Raw genomic sequence first — 17,627 nt, forward strand, 5'->3', positions numbered from 1 at the left:
GCTCCTCTCCGTGACCCCAAACATTTGCATCATCCCGGTAAAGCCATAGTTTGGCTTGCGAAGCAGGCCACAGTCTTTACAGTGGACAAACTTTTTGAGAGTGCTGTTTAGTCCCTTCTCTGCTGGACCTTTCCTAATCAAAAGTACATAGTCTCTCCATTCCTAGACCTTCTGTGCAGTGTTTTTAAACTTCTGAACAATTGCTCTGAAATAACATAGGAAAAGGAAGAAAATACTTTAAACAACCAAGAAAAACAAGGAGGAAATAAACAGGAAAGAACTCTGCTGGAATTGAAGAATAGAACAGCCTCAGTAGGTGACAGAGACTATATAGAATGGTGCCCAGGGGCCCCAAGTCACCTATCTATAGTCTAGAGAAGGGATGGGGAACCTTTTTCTTCCGGAGGGCTGCATTCACTTCTAGGTGACACATTCAAGCAGTGGGCATGGCCTGAAGGGAAAATGGGTGGAGCAACAGATGTGACTCTTACTTTTATACAGTAGGCTACATTCCAGCCATGCAAAAGTCAGATATTTCTACACATACATATCCATCCAGGAATGCAAGAATCATCATCAAAGGCCATATTCCAGGCAGGCAAAAGCACTCAAGGAGGGTGCAGAGAAGGGCCAGGGAGGTCTATGACTTATAGAGAGAGGGTGACCTAGAGAGTCTTGATAGAGAGGCCTAGAGTTTCCCATCCATGGTCTAGGACAGTCCTCGAATCAATTACCAGCTGAAATTAGATAGTGCCTAACACCATGACGTTTAGGTGCTTATTGAATACATTTTTATTCAGTTGCTTTGGAATATTAATTGCATATGTGCAGAAATGGTTTTATTGTTTTCTAGCATTAGTAAGATATGATTTTATTGTTGTTAGAGTTTTGTAGAAATGATTTTATTGCTTTTAGAAATGGGTGTTGGTGTTCTATCCTTTTTTTAAATCCTGTCATCTGTTTTGATGGTCTTTAATAAATAAATAGAAATGAATAAATAATAAAAATTAATTACAATTGCTCTAGCTCAGCCTTTGCCAAGCTGGTGCCCTCCAAATATTTTGAACTGCAATTCCCATCAGCCCATCCAGCACTGGTTGTAGTCCAAAATACCTAGAGGACATCAGGTTGGTGAAGGTTGCTCTAGTTTATAGTTTGGACTTGAACTTTGCCACACTTGCTAGAAAGGTTGGCTATCATGATTCTGGGATTTTGATGTTTTTTTCCATCCCTTCTTTCTTCCTTGCTTTTTATTGTGCAGCAGTTTGAATACTAAAGAAAGTGCATCTTGCACTGATGAATGACAATGATAGATTTTGAAAAACCAACCTCTGAATGCTTCTGTATAATATTCCTTATAATCATCTCACAAATATGGATTTCCCTTCCTATCATCTTGTCAGGCCACCAGTAGAAGACAGTCAAACTCTTTTGACCCCTGTGGTGAGCTGTGGACCTCCAGGAGCACTACTGACCCGGCCTGTTATTCTGACAATGCACCATTGTGCAGAACCGAACACTGAAGACTGGAAGATCCAGCTAAAGAACCAAACTGTCCAGGGACAATGGGAGGTGAGTCTATAGGGCTTCACCATGTACCACTAGGATTATTCTTCAAAACATGTTTCTATGTGTGATAGACATTGTAATAAGTTATCTGGCTTTCCTAAATAATGGAGGTAGAATATTGTGTTCAGGATGTAGTATGGAAGCTTCTTCAGTCTCTGAGAAACTGATTCAAATGTACAGTAATTCACACTAAGAATGAATTGACAAATAAGTGCATATTTATATTTATTTATTTATTATTAAATTTATTAGTCGCCCATCTGGCTGGTTGTCCAGCCACTCTGGGTGACGTACAAGGTAAAAACAGTACATAAAACAATTAAAAAATTTAAAAAACAGTAAGAACCTAACCCGCCCCAAAAGCCTGCCTGAAAAGCCAGGTCTTCAAGGTCCGGCGGAAGCTCATCATAGACGGGGCATGGCGTAGATCATTTGGGAGAGAATTCCACAGGGTGGGGGCCACTATTGAGAAGGCCCTCTCTCTAGTCCTCACCAGTCTAGCTGTTTTAACCGGTGGGATCAAGAGAAGGTCTTCTGAGGCTGATCTTGTTGAGCGGCATCCCTGCTGATTTGACACCTATACATATACTACACATAGATATAATTTGACAATGCAATTTCAACTGGATGAACCTGCTAAAAGGGCTCTAAATGTGTATCCCTCCTTCTGGAGAATATGTTTTGTCCCCTTATTTTCTGTTTCTTGTTGGTATTGCACATAGCAATTGTACTGGAATTGTGTGGGAGTCTGGCATATATATACGAAAAATGGAAATGGACTGCCTTCAAGTTGATTCCGACTTATGGCAACCCTATGAATATGGTTTTCATGGTAAGCAGTGTTCAGAGGTGGTTTACCATTGCCTTCCTCTGAGGCTGAGAGGCAGTGACTGGCCCAAGGTCACCCAGTGAGCTTCATGGCTGTGTGGGGATTCGAACCCTGGTCTCCCAGGTCATAGTCCAACACCTTAACCACTACACCACACTGGCTCTCATATATATATATATATATATGCTTATGACTGTGCACATAGCAAAATCGGTGTTTGGTATCATGCATGTAATTTGCAAACACTCTTTAAGCTTCTTGTGTGGTAAGCCTCACCTTCAACAAGCTTGTTCTCTTCCGCACTCTTTCACGCTTTTTGGAACATATCTTCTGCCTCTTGCTTTTACTCCATTGAACAGAGATTTGCATTGCTGGAGGCAATTCAGTCTTAGGAGTGCCAGCACAAATATTTCACGACTTGGCCAGCAGGGGTGGGAGGAATTAACATTGCAGGTAACACCTTTCTTCCTAGCCCAAAGAATGGTGTCACCTTTGCAAATGTGCAACATCACCTTCCCCCCTACCCAGAGTATTCAATCTGTTCCCAAACTAGGAATTAACAAAATCCAGCAGCCCCATTTCCCATATATCATCAGCATTGCCAGTGCCGTTATTTGGAGGCAGCAGAGAGAAGGCTTGTCATGAATTCAGCAGAGCTTTGTGTTTCATAAAGATGACATTTTCAGTAAGGAACTACACATTCCTCAGTTCTTGCTTAAACCAAACTTTTGTTTCCATGCAGTGCTACACAGAAAAAAATAGCAGGGAAACTGTTAGTTATTATGTATGTGGAATAAAATTCAAGGTGCCCCAAACTGTTGGATTTATACTTGATTCATCACTGATTTAAAGAACACAGTGTTATATAGTTCTACGCCTCTCACATCTGAGTGCCATGTTCCTCTCCTTGGAGGCAATCATACAGAAGCAGAGACCACTTTAAAAAGCAGGACTCTTTGCCTGTGGTCCAGTGGCTAGGAACATAGGAAGCTGCCTTACACCAAGTCAGACCATTGGTCTAACTAGCTCAGTAATGTCTGCACTGATTGGCAGTGGCTCTCCTGGGCTTCAGGCAGGGGGATCTGCTGTCCTACTTGGAGATAAAAGGGACTGAACTTGGAACCTTCTGCATGCAAAGCAGCTGGTCTAACACTGAACTATGGCCCTTTCCCTTTGGTTCTAGTTTGCAGTAGGATAACTGCAAACAATTATTCAGATCAGTTTTCTTCATAAAAGTCAAAAGGAAGCCATGATCTTGATCTTCACTTATGTTCTTCCTTAAGAGGTTTGTAAATAGAGTGGGTGAGATAGCATTCACAAGATGTTTGGCTGGATATGCATATGTGCACTTTTTCTGTCAAGCATTCTTTCAGAAGACAATATATCAGATATAACTAGTGTTTCTTTTTAGTGGTAGACCCATACTAGATCTGCTTCTAGAAATATGTAAATAAAACAATGGTCCTGAAAATAAAAGGCCTGACGTATTTGGAAGCTGGCCCTTGAGTCCCAGCTTGCTAGCTACTGTATCTCTGCTGTCAGACACCTCCTGCTTTTCAAAATCCCACCATTGCATCTTAATTGGGCAGGCAGCCTTTGAGGTGAGCTGAATGGATCATGTCATGTGTCTGACTAGTATATTTGTTCTTTTATGCTGTTAACTTTCCCCCTTTTAGGATGTGGTAGCAGTTGGAGAAGAAAACTTTACCACCCCATGCTACATTCAATTGGATCCAGAGGCCTGCCATATCCTGACAGAAACTCTCAGCACCTACGCCTTGGTAGGGCAGTCGGTCACCAAAGCAGCTGCAAAGCGTCTCAAGCTGGCCATCTTTGGACCACTCATCTGCTCATCCTTGGAATATAACATCCGTGTCTACTGTTTGGATGACACTCAAGATGCCCTTAAGGTAATAATTAGACTCGCTCACTTAGAAATTTGTGTGTGTGGTAATTCCAGTGTTGCAATTACCATATATTAGCCTCCTGATTACAACTATTGTGCATTTTTAGACTTTATTTTTGATTGGTAGGCTGCATTACATAACACTGTTTTGTTATTGGGGGAATGAAGAATGGAAGCAGAGATAAAAGATAAATACTGACTCTGCCTTTTGCATAATTATTTCACTTGTACTCTAAGCTAATTTTTCTCCCAGCATTTTTCCTTCTTTTGTTTACCTGTATCATCACCTGGATTCTGAGATTTTTGCATTATTAAAAGGCCATAAGATCCACAAGAACTTCATTGGTGGTTCATGTATTTTTAATGTTAAGTGCCCGTTCCCAGGAGATGCAAAACATATGAATGCCTCTTTGTAAATAGTTGATAATGATAAAAGAAGCTTTGGGGCTGTTAATCAAATGCCTGCTGCTATATTGCTTTGTTAGATGACTTTGTCTGCAGTTTTTGCCCTGACAATTTGCAGTTGAAATGAACCAAGGTTGTTGCTTTCCATATCTGTGTGCGTGATTCTATAATGCATATTTAAATTAATTATCTTTATTTCATTTTTAAAGCCACCCTTCATAAATGATCCCTGTCTGGGATGCATCAGTATAAAATCAAACTATATAACACTTCCAATAAAATAGTAAACCGGTTCCAATAAAAACATTAAAACAAAATAAAATCAATGAACAATACTTCTCCTCAATATAAAAATCTGTGGTCTAGTGCATCAAGAACTCACATTGTTAAAAGCCTGCCAACAGAGGCTGGCATGAGAAAACAACTGTTGACTGACACCAACCAAATTTTGAAAGGGAGAGCATTCCAGAGCTGGGGAGTCATCACCAAAAGGCCCTTTCATGAGTTGTAGAGGTACAAACCTCATTCAAAGATGGATTAACAAGAAGGGCAGGGATGAGGAAACCTTTTGGCCCAAAGAGCTAGATCTTTATCTCCCGTCCCACCTCCACAGGCCAACTTTGATAGTTGGTTCACTCATTAGTCAATCATTTGATGTCATAATGACATCAAGTGATTGATACTAGTCAAAGCACAGCACTTTACACAGCACTTCCCAAGGGGCTTTGCAGACACTCCCAATCAACAGTGCCTGCAAAACCCCTTTCAGCCAAGACCTGTCTTTGCCTGCCTCATACCTGATGGTAATATATAATGTCAGGGTTAAGGCAAAGTGGGCATGGCCCACTTCCCACCCATGAAGAATGGGATTACCAGCAGATCTTAATGCCCAAGTAGGATGATACAGGAAGAAGTGCTCCTTCAGGTAACCAAGTTTAAGTCATTTAGGGTTTTGTAAGTCAATGCTAGAACTTCAAGATGGGCTCAATAGCATATAAGCAGCAACTGCAGGCTCTTCAGAACTGACAAGGAAAGCCAGTCACTACTCTTGTCACAGCATTCTGCATCAGCTGCAGCTTTCAAACCATTATCAAGGACAGACCCACACAGAATGCATTATACTATTCTAATCTGGTTACCAGAGTGTGCATTACTATGGCCAGGCTATCTTACTCCAGGAACAGCCAGAGCTAGTGGACTCACCAGAGATGGGAATAGGCACTGGGGACCACTGATGCAATTTGGGCTTCTTGTGACAAAGATGAGTTGAGGAGCACTACCAGACTACACATCTGTTCATTAGAGGGAGTGCACCCCCATCCAGAGCAGGCCATCTACCTAATTCTCAGAAATGAGAACCACCTGCACACAGGAACTCTGTCTTGTTGGGATTCAGCTTCAGTTCATTGGCCCTCATCCAACCCATTTCTGCCTTCAGACACCAGTCGAGTACCTGCAAAGTCTCTTCTGGTTCAGATGGTAGATAGTGATGGGTATCATAAGCATAATGATTACACTGTGCCCCAAATCCCCTGATGACCTCCCCCAGCAGCTTGATATAGATGTTGAACAACATGGGGGACAAAATGAAACTCTGTGATATCCCACAACACAATTGCCATGGAGATGAACAGAAGTCCTCCATTGCTACTCTCTAGGAAAAGTCCTGTAGGAAGAAGCAGAACCATGTTTCTGAACCCCAGCCCGCAGAGCCAGTTTAGAATACTGTGGTCAGTGATATCAAAAGCAGTTTTATCCAGCTTTCCAGGAGGGCTAACAGGGTTGCATTCCCCCTGCCTTCCTCTCAGGACAGAACATCAGTCAGGGCAACCAAGACCATCTGACCCAACAGTACTCTGGATACCTCCTCCTGACCTGTAGTAATAGTGGCATCTATGAGTTAGCATTTTTGCCCTCAAAGTGGCTTGCAAATTTGTTACAGCAGGCCTCCAAGAGTTCCATCATTTGGGCCAGATCCCAAAAGACCATTGGCCACTTAGAACTCTACTGGATGGCTCGTTGAGTTCTTGATAGCGATAGAGAAGTAATCTTTATTTGCCACCATCACCATCACCTGGTAGGCATGATTATGGACTCTTACAAATGTTTGGCGGTCTTCACTGTCAAATTTATGCCACATGCACTCTAACTGTTGTCCAGTTGGCATGATGGCACAGAGCTTTCCTGAGAACCTGGGTGCTGCTTAAGCTCCCTAGTGCTGGAAAGAGCACTTAGGAGCAATAGCCCTCTCCATCTCCCAGTTCCAGTTGGAATATGCCCCAGAGCATTCAGGAGTACATTGGATTCTATAAGGCTCTGAGGCAGATCAATGTAATGGATCTACTACCCCTGCAAGGGGGACCAGCCACTCACCAACCAAACCTCACTAAATATGCATGTGCCACATATATACCATCCTGTATGAGCTGTAAATGATTTTTGATGTGACTGTTGCCAACTGATTGTTTATGTAATATTCATTATTGTAATAAGCTTGTAAGACCAAATGCTACGTCTATCCTACAACTTAATCCATGTACACCTACGATCAAATATAGGGCATCACAAGTACAGCTCCTTTACAGGTGGCATCTGGGCTGCAGTGAAGGTTAGATTCCCATCATTAAGTGTTTGGCTGCATTGCCAGCATCTGACTGTCACCATTTGCAAGTTTCCTATAGAATGGATTACTCTTAAGAGTTTCACATAACAAGAATCGAAAATAATATTTATAAACTCTGCCTAGAAGATGTTTGTGTTTCTTAGTGCTTTGCTAACAAATGTGATTTTCATTCGGAATGCATTTTGGCACAACATCTTCTAGAACCTTAAAGTGTATTATCTTTGTCACTGGTTTCTGCGGTCATCTGAAACACGGAGAGGAAATGTTTGAAAGAACAGGCTTAAAATGAGAATAGGCTAAAGACAAGCTATATAGGCTTTTCAAAGCTGAAGGTGGTATGTAAAAGGCATTGTTGTCCTTGGTGTGTGTACACTCATCCCTATGTTATCTCAGGTCAATCCAATTTTGTAGGTTTTTGTAGCTCTTCAAAATCCTGCAAGACCTATTTGAGCAGACATAACAGTAGAACAAAACAAATTAGTACCAGTGTCTTACCATCTTAAACTCTCTTAAAAACTATTGTCTGCCTGCAGTTGTAGAATGCAAGCCAGTAAAGTTTTCTTGCTCTGCATGGGGTTTATTTGGGGCAATGTCTGACAGCTTCTGCTAGAAAATTACTGCATTTTATTCATCATAATATTATTACTTGCATCCCAGACTCATTAAAAGGGGATTATGTTCTAAACAGTGTCAAGATCTGAGTCTCCCAAAGACAAATGATCTTTTCCTATCTGCCCATCTTAGTCCACATACTCTGTGGGTGCCTTCTCATAGTCTCTGGAATTTGCATACACAAGCAAACATCTTCTGAGAATTAGTAATAGAGGCACCTAACCTGCTGACATGAGGCTGCTCCCCAGATCTTTGATTTCACAGTTTCATCTGGGAACCAAATGGTTTTTTTAAATTAGTTATCCATATTTGTACTGTCTGCCTAGAGCCAGTATGGTGTAGTGGTTAAGATGTTGGACTACGACCTGGGAGACCAGGGTTTGAATCCTCACATAGCCATGAAGCTCACTGGGTGACCTTGGGCCAGTCACTGCCTCTCAGCCTCATGAAAACCCTATTCATAGGGTTGCCATAAGTCGGAATCGAAGGCAGTACACACACACACACACTTAAAGGTATTATACAAATACATTCCGTTTGTGTACATATGTGTGTGTGTATCTTCCTATATATATTTTTGTAAGCGTCACACTCACTGTGAACACTTCAGCGAAAGTGTGCGGCTGCGGAGGCATTCACAGCAAATGGAGCAGGCGGGCAGGGCAGGTAGTTGCAGCAAGCAAACTGCAATGTGAATTACAGTGTGAACTTCGGTGGTGGTGGTGGTGGCAGCACCAGCAGCAGGCAAAGGGGAACGGGAGGGGAAGTGCAGCTACACTGGGCTCAAGGCTGGGGGCAGGGGGAAGGAAGGAAGGAACGGGCGGGGGGGAGGAAGCATGGTCAAACCATGGTGGGCTGAAGGTCAGGGGTGGGGGAGAGGTTGGTAAGCGGCTCACGCAGCGGCAGCAATGGCGGCAGCAACCTACGTGGCAACAACAGCAGCCTCAACGAGAGGCTGGTAAGCAGCCTAGATGAGACAGCAGTTTTACTGCAGGCTGCGGGTATGGAAGGCTGGTAAGCAGGCAAGGCAGGGCAGTGGGGGGGGGTGGCAGCGGCTTGGACAGGTGGGAGGTCTGTAAGGTTTGTGAGTGCCAGGAGGAGGGAAGCAGTTTGTGTATGTGTGGGGGGGTGCCTGGAAAGAGTGTATGTATTCTGTTGGTTTGCTTTGCTGATGTACTTAGTTATATTTCTTTAATCTTGGTCTGCACAACAAATGGCCTGCAGGACCACATGTGGCATGCCAGCAATATGTTGTGGTTCACCAGGTGTCTGATAGGTAGGAGCAAAAATAGTGGTGTTATGAAGCATTTGGCAAGCCACAGTACATGGCTGATGTGCTGTGTATGGCACATATGGCTGAGGTTGTGTCCAAGCAGCTGATTTTAGCAGTGTAGCATTAGCTGAAAATAGGAACAGCTACTTTATGGGAGGCCGGCTGTAATCTGGGTTGGCACTACTCAGTTACTCTTTAAGATGACATCACCAATGTGGATTTAGCTAGGTTCTGGACTGCCATTTAACCTAACAGTCAACAGCAGGTATTGTCACAGCCCTCATGTGGCTTTCAGGCTTCTGCTGCATTGAATCAACATGCTGACCAAAAGCAAGAAAAACAAAAACCTTAAATCTAGGAGTGTCCTCGAGCTGAAAGTGCCAAAGAGACAGTCAAAGAGGCTACATTTCAAATTTCACACACTCTGCAACTGAAACAATCAGATTCTTTAAGAGCTGCCCTCTGCATCCCCTTCATTAGTTTTGCATGGGGAGTTTAGGGTGACCACCTGTGCATCACCAATTAAGAGGAAATGCAACACAAAAAAGAGGGCAAAAAAAGACACGGGTTTTCATATAATTTGCATATGCTTATTGATATGTTTTTTTTTTAATAATTTTTTTTATTCAAATTTTTCAAAAAAAACAAACAAAACAAAGTCAAAAAAACATACAACAACAAAAAATAAAAATAAAATAGTTGACTTCCGATTTGTCGCAGATCAGCTATAAGTATATAATATACATCAAACCTGTCCCTTAATGTATACATACAGAATCCCTTTTCTCCATAGGCTGTCTTAGTTAATCGTCAAAACCCAGTATCATCATTTTATTTTGATCTTTCAACAAAAAGTCTAAGAGAGGCTTCCATTCCTTAAGAAATGTATCTGTCGATTTTTCTCTAAGTAGACATGTCAATTTATCCATTTCTACTAAGTCCATTAATTTCAATAGCCATTCTTCCATTGTTGGTGTTGATTCCATTTTCCACTTTTGTGCATATAATAGTCTTGCTGCCATAATCATATATAATATTATTCTTCCATATTTCTTTTCTATTTGTTTATCCATAAAACCCAATAAAAAAAATTCTGGTTTTGACTGAATATTTATCTTTAGAATTTTTTGCATCTTCCTACCTATCTGTGCCCAAAATGATTTTGCCTTTTTACACAGCCACCACATATGATAAAATGATCCTTCTTGTTGTTTACATTTCCAACAAACATTAGAAACATTACTATACATTTTTGACAACTTTTCTGGAGTCATGTACCAACGGTACATCATTTTATAAAAATTTTCTTTAAGATTATAGCATAGTGTAAATTTCAAGCCTTTTTTCCACATATTTTCCCATTGATCCATTTGTATGTTATAACCAAATTTTTTTGCCCACTTTACCATACACTCTTTTACTTGTTCTTCCTCCATATCCATTTTCAGTAAGAGTTTATACATTTTCGCAGTTATTTTATCATTTGTACACAATCCTATTTCAAAATCAGATTTACTTATTTCAAACCCATACATTTTCTTGTCCATTTTATATCTTTCTAACAATTGTAAATAGGCAAACCATTGAAAACTATATCCTTCCTTTGTCAGTTGTTCTCTCTCTTTCATTATATATTCTCCATGTACATTTTCTAATAGTTCTTGATAAGTTAACCATTTCTCTTTTCCAGCCATTTCTCTTCTGTAAAACGCTTCTTGACTTGAGACACATAATGGTATTTTCGAATAAAGCCTTGGTTTATATCTATTCCATATTTTCAACAAAGGACGTCTTATAAAATGATTGTTAAAGTCTACATTTACTTTTACTTTGTCATACCATAGATATCCATGCCATCCCCACTTCAAATTATGGCCCTCCAAATCCAATAGTCTTTTATTCCTTAATAAGATCCATTCCTTTATCCAGACTAGACAGCAGGCAGCAAAATAAAGTCTCAGATTTGGTAATCCCAGTCCTCCTCTTTCTTTGGCATCTTGTAGTAGTTTAAATTTAACTCTTGGTTTTTTTCCTTGCCATACAAATTTAGAAATATCTTTTTGCCATTGTTTAAAAGGTAAATCAGAGGATATTACAGGTATTGTTTGAAACAAAAACATCATTCTCGGTAATACATTCATTTTTATCACAGATATTCTACCCATTAATGACAATTGTAGTTTATCCCATTTTAGCAAATCTTTCTTAATCTCTGGCCATAATTTTTCATAATTATTATGAAACAGCTTTGAGTTTTTATTTGTCATAATGATACCTAAATATTTCAACTTTTTCTCTATTGTAAAATCTGTCTTGTCCATTAACTCTTTCTGATCCCTTAAAGTTAAATTTTTCACCAACATCTTTGTTTTTTTATTGTTGATCTTAAATCCTGCTAACGGTCCAAATTCTTTTAATTTGTCCATCAATACATTAATTCCTTCCAAAGGGTTTTCTAGTACAATTATCAAATCATCAGCAAATGCTCTCAATTTATATTCTTCTTTTGTTATCTTTAATCCCGAAATTCTTTTATCTTGCCTTATATCTCTAAGCAGCACTTCCAAGACCAGAATAAATAAAAGGGGAGATAAAGGACATCCCTGTCTTGTACCCTTTTGTATTTCACATGAATCCGTTAAATCTCCGTTAACAATTATCTGAGCCTTCTGAGATGTATAAATCGATCATTGTAGACTGTAAAGGTAGCAAGAGTTCTTCCTCCAAACATTTATAATACATTGCAGATAACCCATCTGGTCCTGGCGCCTTTCCTAATTTAATTTTGTTTATAGCTTCAGATATCTCTCTTGACGTAATAGGGCCATTAATTTGTCTCTGAAAGTCTGTAATTTTAGGCAAATTCTGTTTAGATATATACTCTTCTATTTTTTCAGATGGAATTTCCTGACACTTGTACAATGTTGAATAATATTGATGAAAAATCTTTTTGATTTTTACATTATCTGTCAGCGTCTCATCTCCTTCTTGTATCTTTAAAATAATATTTTTTGACGTTCTTTTCTTAATTTATATGCTAACCATTTCCCAGGTTTATTTGCAAATTCAAAAGTCCTTTGTTTAGCAAAATTTAGTTTCCTTTCAATTTCTCTAACTGTCAGCATTGATACTTGCTTCTGTAACATTTTAATTTGATTTACAATAGAAACTTTAGATGGATTCTTTTTCAATTCTTCCTCTTTTTGTTTTATTTCTTCCAAAATTAATTGCATTTTCTGTTGTTTCTTTTTTTTTAATTCAGAGTTACATTTAATAAAATATCCCCTCATAAATGCCTTACTTGTATCCCAAACGATGTTTTCACTTGTTCCTTTATGTAAATTATGTTCAAAAAACTCTTTTAATTTCTTCTTACATTCTTGTACTACTTTGTCATTCTGTAATAATGATTCATTTAGTCTCCATCTAAATCCAAGATTTTTTTTTTTTAAAGTTAATATCACAGGATTGTGGTCCGAAAAAGTTTTTGGTAATATATCCATTTTAAAAATATCCTTCGCTAGGATTTTAGACATCCAAATCATATCAATCCTCGAGAATGTTTTGTGTCTTTCTGAAAAATAAGTAAATTCCTTTGCGTTATCATTTATATAATCAATAAGCATATGCTTATTGATATGTATAGATGCAAATTTAGAAACAATTACTACAATTTAAATAGAAACACTACATCTCAGTGTAGTAGGGAAGACTGCCACACAGTGAACTGGTTGCCTTCTGTCTTCTGCCCAGCTGCTAACTGTTAATGGGCAACTTCAAGGCCCCTGCTCTCTCTTTGTATGGTTCTTTATCTTTAAAACGGTCTTGGACCAGACAGCATTGTAGATAAAAGTCTGCTCTCTATAAAGCTGGGCTCATGGCGTCCATGTGATGGGCCATGTTTGGGAGAGATCCCAATGGTTAATGCTAAACACGAAGCAGACTGAAATATAAGTTAAGTGGCAGCTTCCCATCTTGTGTTAACATGGAATCCTTCCTAATTGTGGGGGTCACCCACAGGTACCAGTGAATTTGTCAATGACTCCTATGATGCCTGTGAAAATTCTCAGAAAATGTGTCCTCAAAAATGTAGAGTGCAAAAATGTATAAGAAGAGACTGTTTGCTGTTCTTGCTTGGTTCCCCTTTGCACTGACTAAACCTCTTCTGGATTGAGGACATCACCTTACATGTGCCCACATCTCATTGTATACCCACCCTCCTTTCTATTCTGAACAGAAGAGAAGGTCAAAAAGCTTCTTTTTGAGGGATCATTACAAGTGGCTGACTTTTTTTCTATTGATGGGGGTGGCTAATGTTCACACTATTTTGTGTTCCTGTTATGTTTATGCCTTGTGAGAAGCCATTTCCCTTATACCAAGCCACATGGAAAGTTTTTTTTGTTAAGCCACAGACTCCACAGCAACTATTTTGTGTTATGCCACACCTCCATGGCAGTCATTTTGTGAATGGTGTCCATGATACTTTCCCAACGTTCCAAATGTGCCTATTGGCCCCCCAAATGTTGCTGACCCTCATAGTCCATTTGTTGTGTGATAAGCTGCAAGTATCATCTGGATAAATGCTTGTGTGGAGCTTTTATCATATATTGTCTATCTAAAACTGTCCTTTCTTATCACATTCTGAGCTGTCTCTTCCTCATATGATGAAAAGGAATGGCCCATAATGCCAAACACAAACAAACAAATGATCTCTGAGGAAAAAAATTGTGAAGTGCTAACACATGAACTCCTCATTAGTGATCTTTTAATTCATGGGGGTGCAATCAATCCTACTTCATGGATAATGAATATGTGTTCACATTTAGACTCTTGAACTCGTAGAGTGTTCAGAGTGTTTGTGGACTAGTTTTGCTATGTTTGCTATGATCATACATTGCTATTTATAAATCAGCCAAGGTCTCTCATGTTCAAACTTCCTCCAAACAATCACCAGAGGCTGAAGAGGAGTACAATTAGAAAATACATAAGGCTGCATTTCTCCAACAGACTTGTTCTTCAAATTATGCAGCAGAAGCATTCCCTGAACAATTGCCAAAGTCGTAGGTGCAGCAGCACAGCCTAATGACTTGTCATAAATAATGCCTTGTTCATTGTAAAAACAGCTTGTTTTTCTTCTCTCTGTTGTGGTGGCAGAAATGTTTGTGTCCCATCCAGCATTAATCAGTAATAAAAAATTACTTTGTGGGATGGAAATGTGCAGATGTGGGTCAAATGTAGCCACTGTTTTTCATTTCATCATGGGTAAATGAAGCAACCCTAACCCTATCCTTTAAAAACAAGAAGCTAACATTGTAAATTCTATTAAAACTTTTGCAAACTTATTAAAAGCAGTCTGTCTGCCTCCCTTTCCCCATCCCAGTTTGGCATGTTGAGGACCTGTTTGTTTATTACATTTGTATCCTACCTTGCCCAAAGGGTATCCCAAATGGTGCTCATGACCAGCTAGGTTTTTTCTGTCTAGATGGCAGTAAAATTCTGGTGAATGAGTCCCATGCAGTCAGGCTTCATGCTGCAGTGGTGAATGTATTCCAGTGTGGGATCACATGGCTTTTCTTAAGTTGTGTGTATCTATTTTTGTTTAAATTGTATCTCACTTTACAGTCCCAGTGGGACCCTCAAGGCAGCTCACAAAGCACCATTAGAATCACAATATTAGAAAATGACAAACCAACATCATAAAACCAACATTGTTGTTATGTGCCTTCAAGTTGATTTTGACGTATGGCGACCCTATGAATCAGCGGCCTCCAATAGCATGTGTTATAAACCACCCTGTTCAGATCTTGGAGGTTCAGGTCTGTGGCTTCCTTTATGGAATCAATCCATCCCTTGTTTGGCCTTCTTCTTTTTCTGCTCCCTTCCCAGCATTATTGTCTTTTCTAGTGAATCATGTCTTCTCATGATGAGTCCAAAGTATGATAACCTCAGTTTCGTCATTTTTGCTTCTAGTGATAGTTCTGTTTAATTTGTTCTGACACCCAATAATTTGTCTTTTTTGCAGTCCTGACTTTAGTGTTCAGTGATACATCTTTGCATTTGAGGACCTTTTCTGGTTCTCTCATAACTGCCCTCACCAGTCCTAGCCTTCTTCTAATTTCTTGACTATTGTCTCCATTTTGGTTAATGACTGTGCTGAGGTATTGATAATCCTTGACAAGTTCAATGTCCTCATTGTCAATTTAAAGTTACATAAATCTTCACTTGTCATTACTTTAGTCTTTTTGATGTTCAGCTGTAGTCCTGCTTTTGTGCTTTCCTCTTTAACTTTCATCAGCATTCTTTTCAAATCATTACTGTTTTCTGCTAGTAGTCTGGTATCATCTGCATATCTTAAAGTATTGATATTTCTCCCTCCAGTTTTCACACCTCCTTCATCTTGGTCCAATTCCGCTTTCCGTATGATATGTTCTGCATATAAATTAAACAAATAGGGTGATACAATACACACCTGTCTCACACCCTTTCCGATGGGGAACCAATCAGTTTCTCCATATTCTGTCCTTACAGTAGCATCTTGTCCAGAATATAGGTTGTGCATCAGGACAATCAGATGCTGTGGCACCCCCATTTCTTTTAAAGCATTCCATAGTTTTTCATGATCTACACAATCAAAGGCTTTGCTGTAATCTATAAAGCACAGGGTGATTTTCTTCTGAAATTCCTTGGTCCATTCCATTATCCAATGTATGTTTGCAGTATGATCTCTGGTACCTCTTCCTTTTCTAAATCCAGCTTGGACATCTGGCATTCCTTGCTCCATATATGGTAAGAGCCTTTGTTGTAGATTCTTGAGCATTACTTTACTTGCATGGGCTATTAAGGCAATAGTTCGATCATCACTGCATTCCCTGGGATCCTCTTTCTTTGGAATTGGGATGTATATTGAACGCTTTCAGTCTGTGGGCCATTGACAATTTTTTGTCAAAATCTGGACAGATTCCATCTCAGTAACTTGTAGCAACTCTATTGGTATGCCATCTGTTCCTGGTGATTTGTCTCTTTCAAGTATTTTAAGAGCAGCTTTCACCTGACATTCTAAAATTCCTGGTTCTTCATTATACAGTTCCTCCATGAATGAATCTGTCATCCTTGGATCTCTTTTATAGAGTTCTTCAGTGTATTGCTTCCATCTTCCTTTTATTTTATCTCGGTCAGTTAGTGTGTTCCCCTGTTGATTATTCAACATCCCTACTCTTGGTTTAAATTTCCCTTTCATTTCTCTAATCTTTTGGAATAGGGCTCTTGTTCTACCTTTTTGTTGTCCTCTCCTCCACACAATAACTATTGTAATAGTTCTCTTTGTCCCTACGTTCTAGTCACTGTATTATTGCATTTAGGGTTCTGATGGTGTTTCTCTCTCCTTTTGCTTTTCCTTTCCTTCTTTCTTTAATGATTTTAAGAGGTTCATCAGTCATCCATTGTGGTCTTTCTTTTTAACTAGAGGTATTATCATTTTGCATTCTTTCCTGATAATGTCTCTGACTTCACTCCATAGGTCTTCTGGTTCTCTGTCAACTAAGTTTAAAGCCTCAATTCTGTTCCTTATTTGATCTTTATATGCATCTGGGATCTTATTTAAATTGTATTTTGGCATTATGATTGCTTTGTTGTTCTTCTTTAGTTTTACTCTGATTTTTGATATGACCAGTTCATGATCTGTACCTCAGTCTGCTCTTGGTCTTGTTTTCACAGAAAGTATGGAACTTCTGCATCTTCTGCTACCAATTATATAATCAATTTGATTCCTATATTGACCATTTGGTGATGTCCACATGTACAGTCGTCTTTTCAGTTGCTCAAAAAATGTATTTGCAAGAAACAAATGATTGGCTTCACAGAATTCAATAAATCTTTCTCCTGCTTCATTTCTATCTCCTAAGCCCCATTTTCCCACAATTCCTAGTCCTCTGTTCCCTACTTTTGCATTCCAGTCCCCCATGATTATCAGCAGAGAGCCAGTGTGGTATGGTGGTTAAGGTGTTGGACTACAACCTGGGAGACCAGGGTTCGAATCCCCACACAGCCATGAAACTCACTGGGTGACCTTGGGCCAGTCACTGCCTCTCAGCCTCAGAGGAAGGCAATGGTGAACCACCTCTGAATACCGCTTACCATGAAAACCCTATTCGTAGGGTTGCCATAAGTCGGAATCGGCTTGAAGGCAGGCCATGATTATCAGCACATCTTGTTTTGGTGTGTGATCAGTTTCTCCGTGTACTTCTGCATAAAATCTCTCCAATTCCTCTTCTTCTGTGTTTGCCATTGGAGTGTAGACTTGGATGGTGGTTATATTAATAGGTTTCCCATTTAATCTCATTGATATCAGCCACTCAGACCTTGCATTATAGCTCCTAACTGCTTTTGCTACCTCATTCTCACTATTAAAGCA

The 17,627-nt window shown here is 39.5% G+C and overlaps 1 protein-coding gene across 2 annotated transcripts in view; it reads left to right on the top strand.

Moving 5' to 3' along the window:
• UNC5C (unc-5 netrin receptor C) overlaps positions 1 to 17,627 on the top strand; it is a 526,682-nt gene that overhangs the window by 487,906 nt on the left and 21,149 nt on the right. For both annotated transcript variants that reach the window (XM_061582981.1, XM_061582982.1), the window contains 2 exons: positions 1,404 to 1,572; positions 4,075 to 4,308. In XM_061582981.1, the coding sequence (XP_061438965.1) occupies positions 1,404 to 1,572; positions 4,075 to 4,308 (403 nt within the window). The remainder of the gene's footprint in view (positions 1 to 1,403; positions 1,573 to 4,074; positions 4,309 to 17,627) is intronic.

This window comes from Rhineura floridana, chromosome 9, assembly GCF_030035675.1.
Source record: "Rhineura floridana isolate rRhiFlo1 chromosome 9, rRhiFlo1.hap2, whole genome shotgun sequence".
Classification (NCBI taxonomy): domain Eukaryota; kingdom Metazoa; phylum Chordata; class Lepidosauria; order Squamata; family Rhineuridae; genus Rhineura; species Rhineura floridana.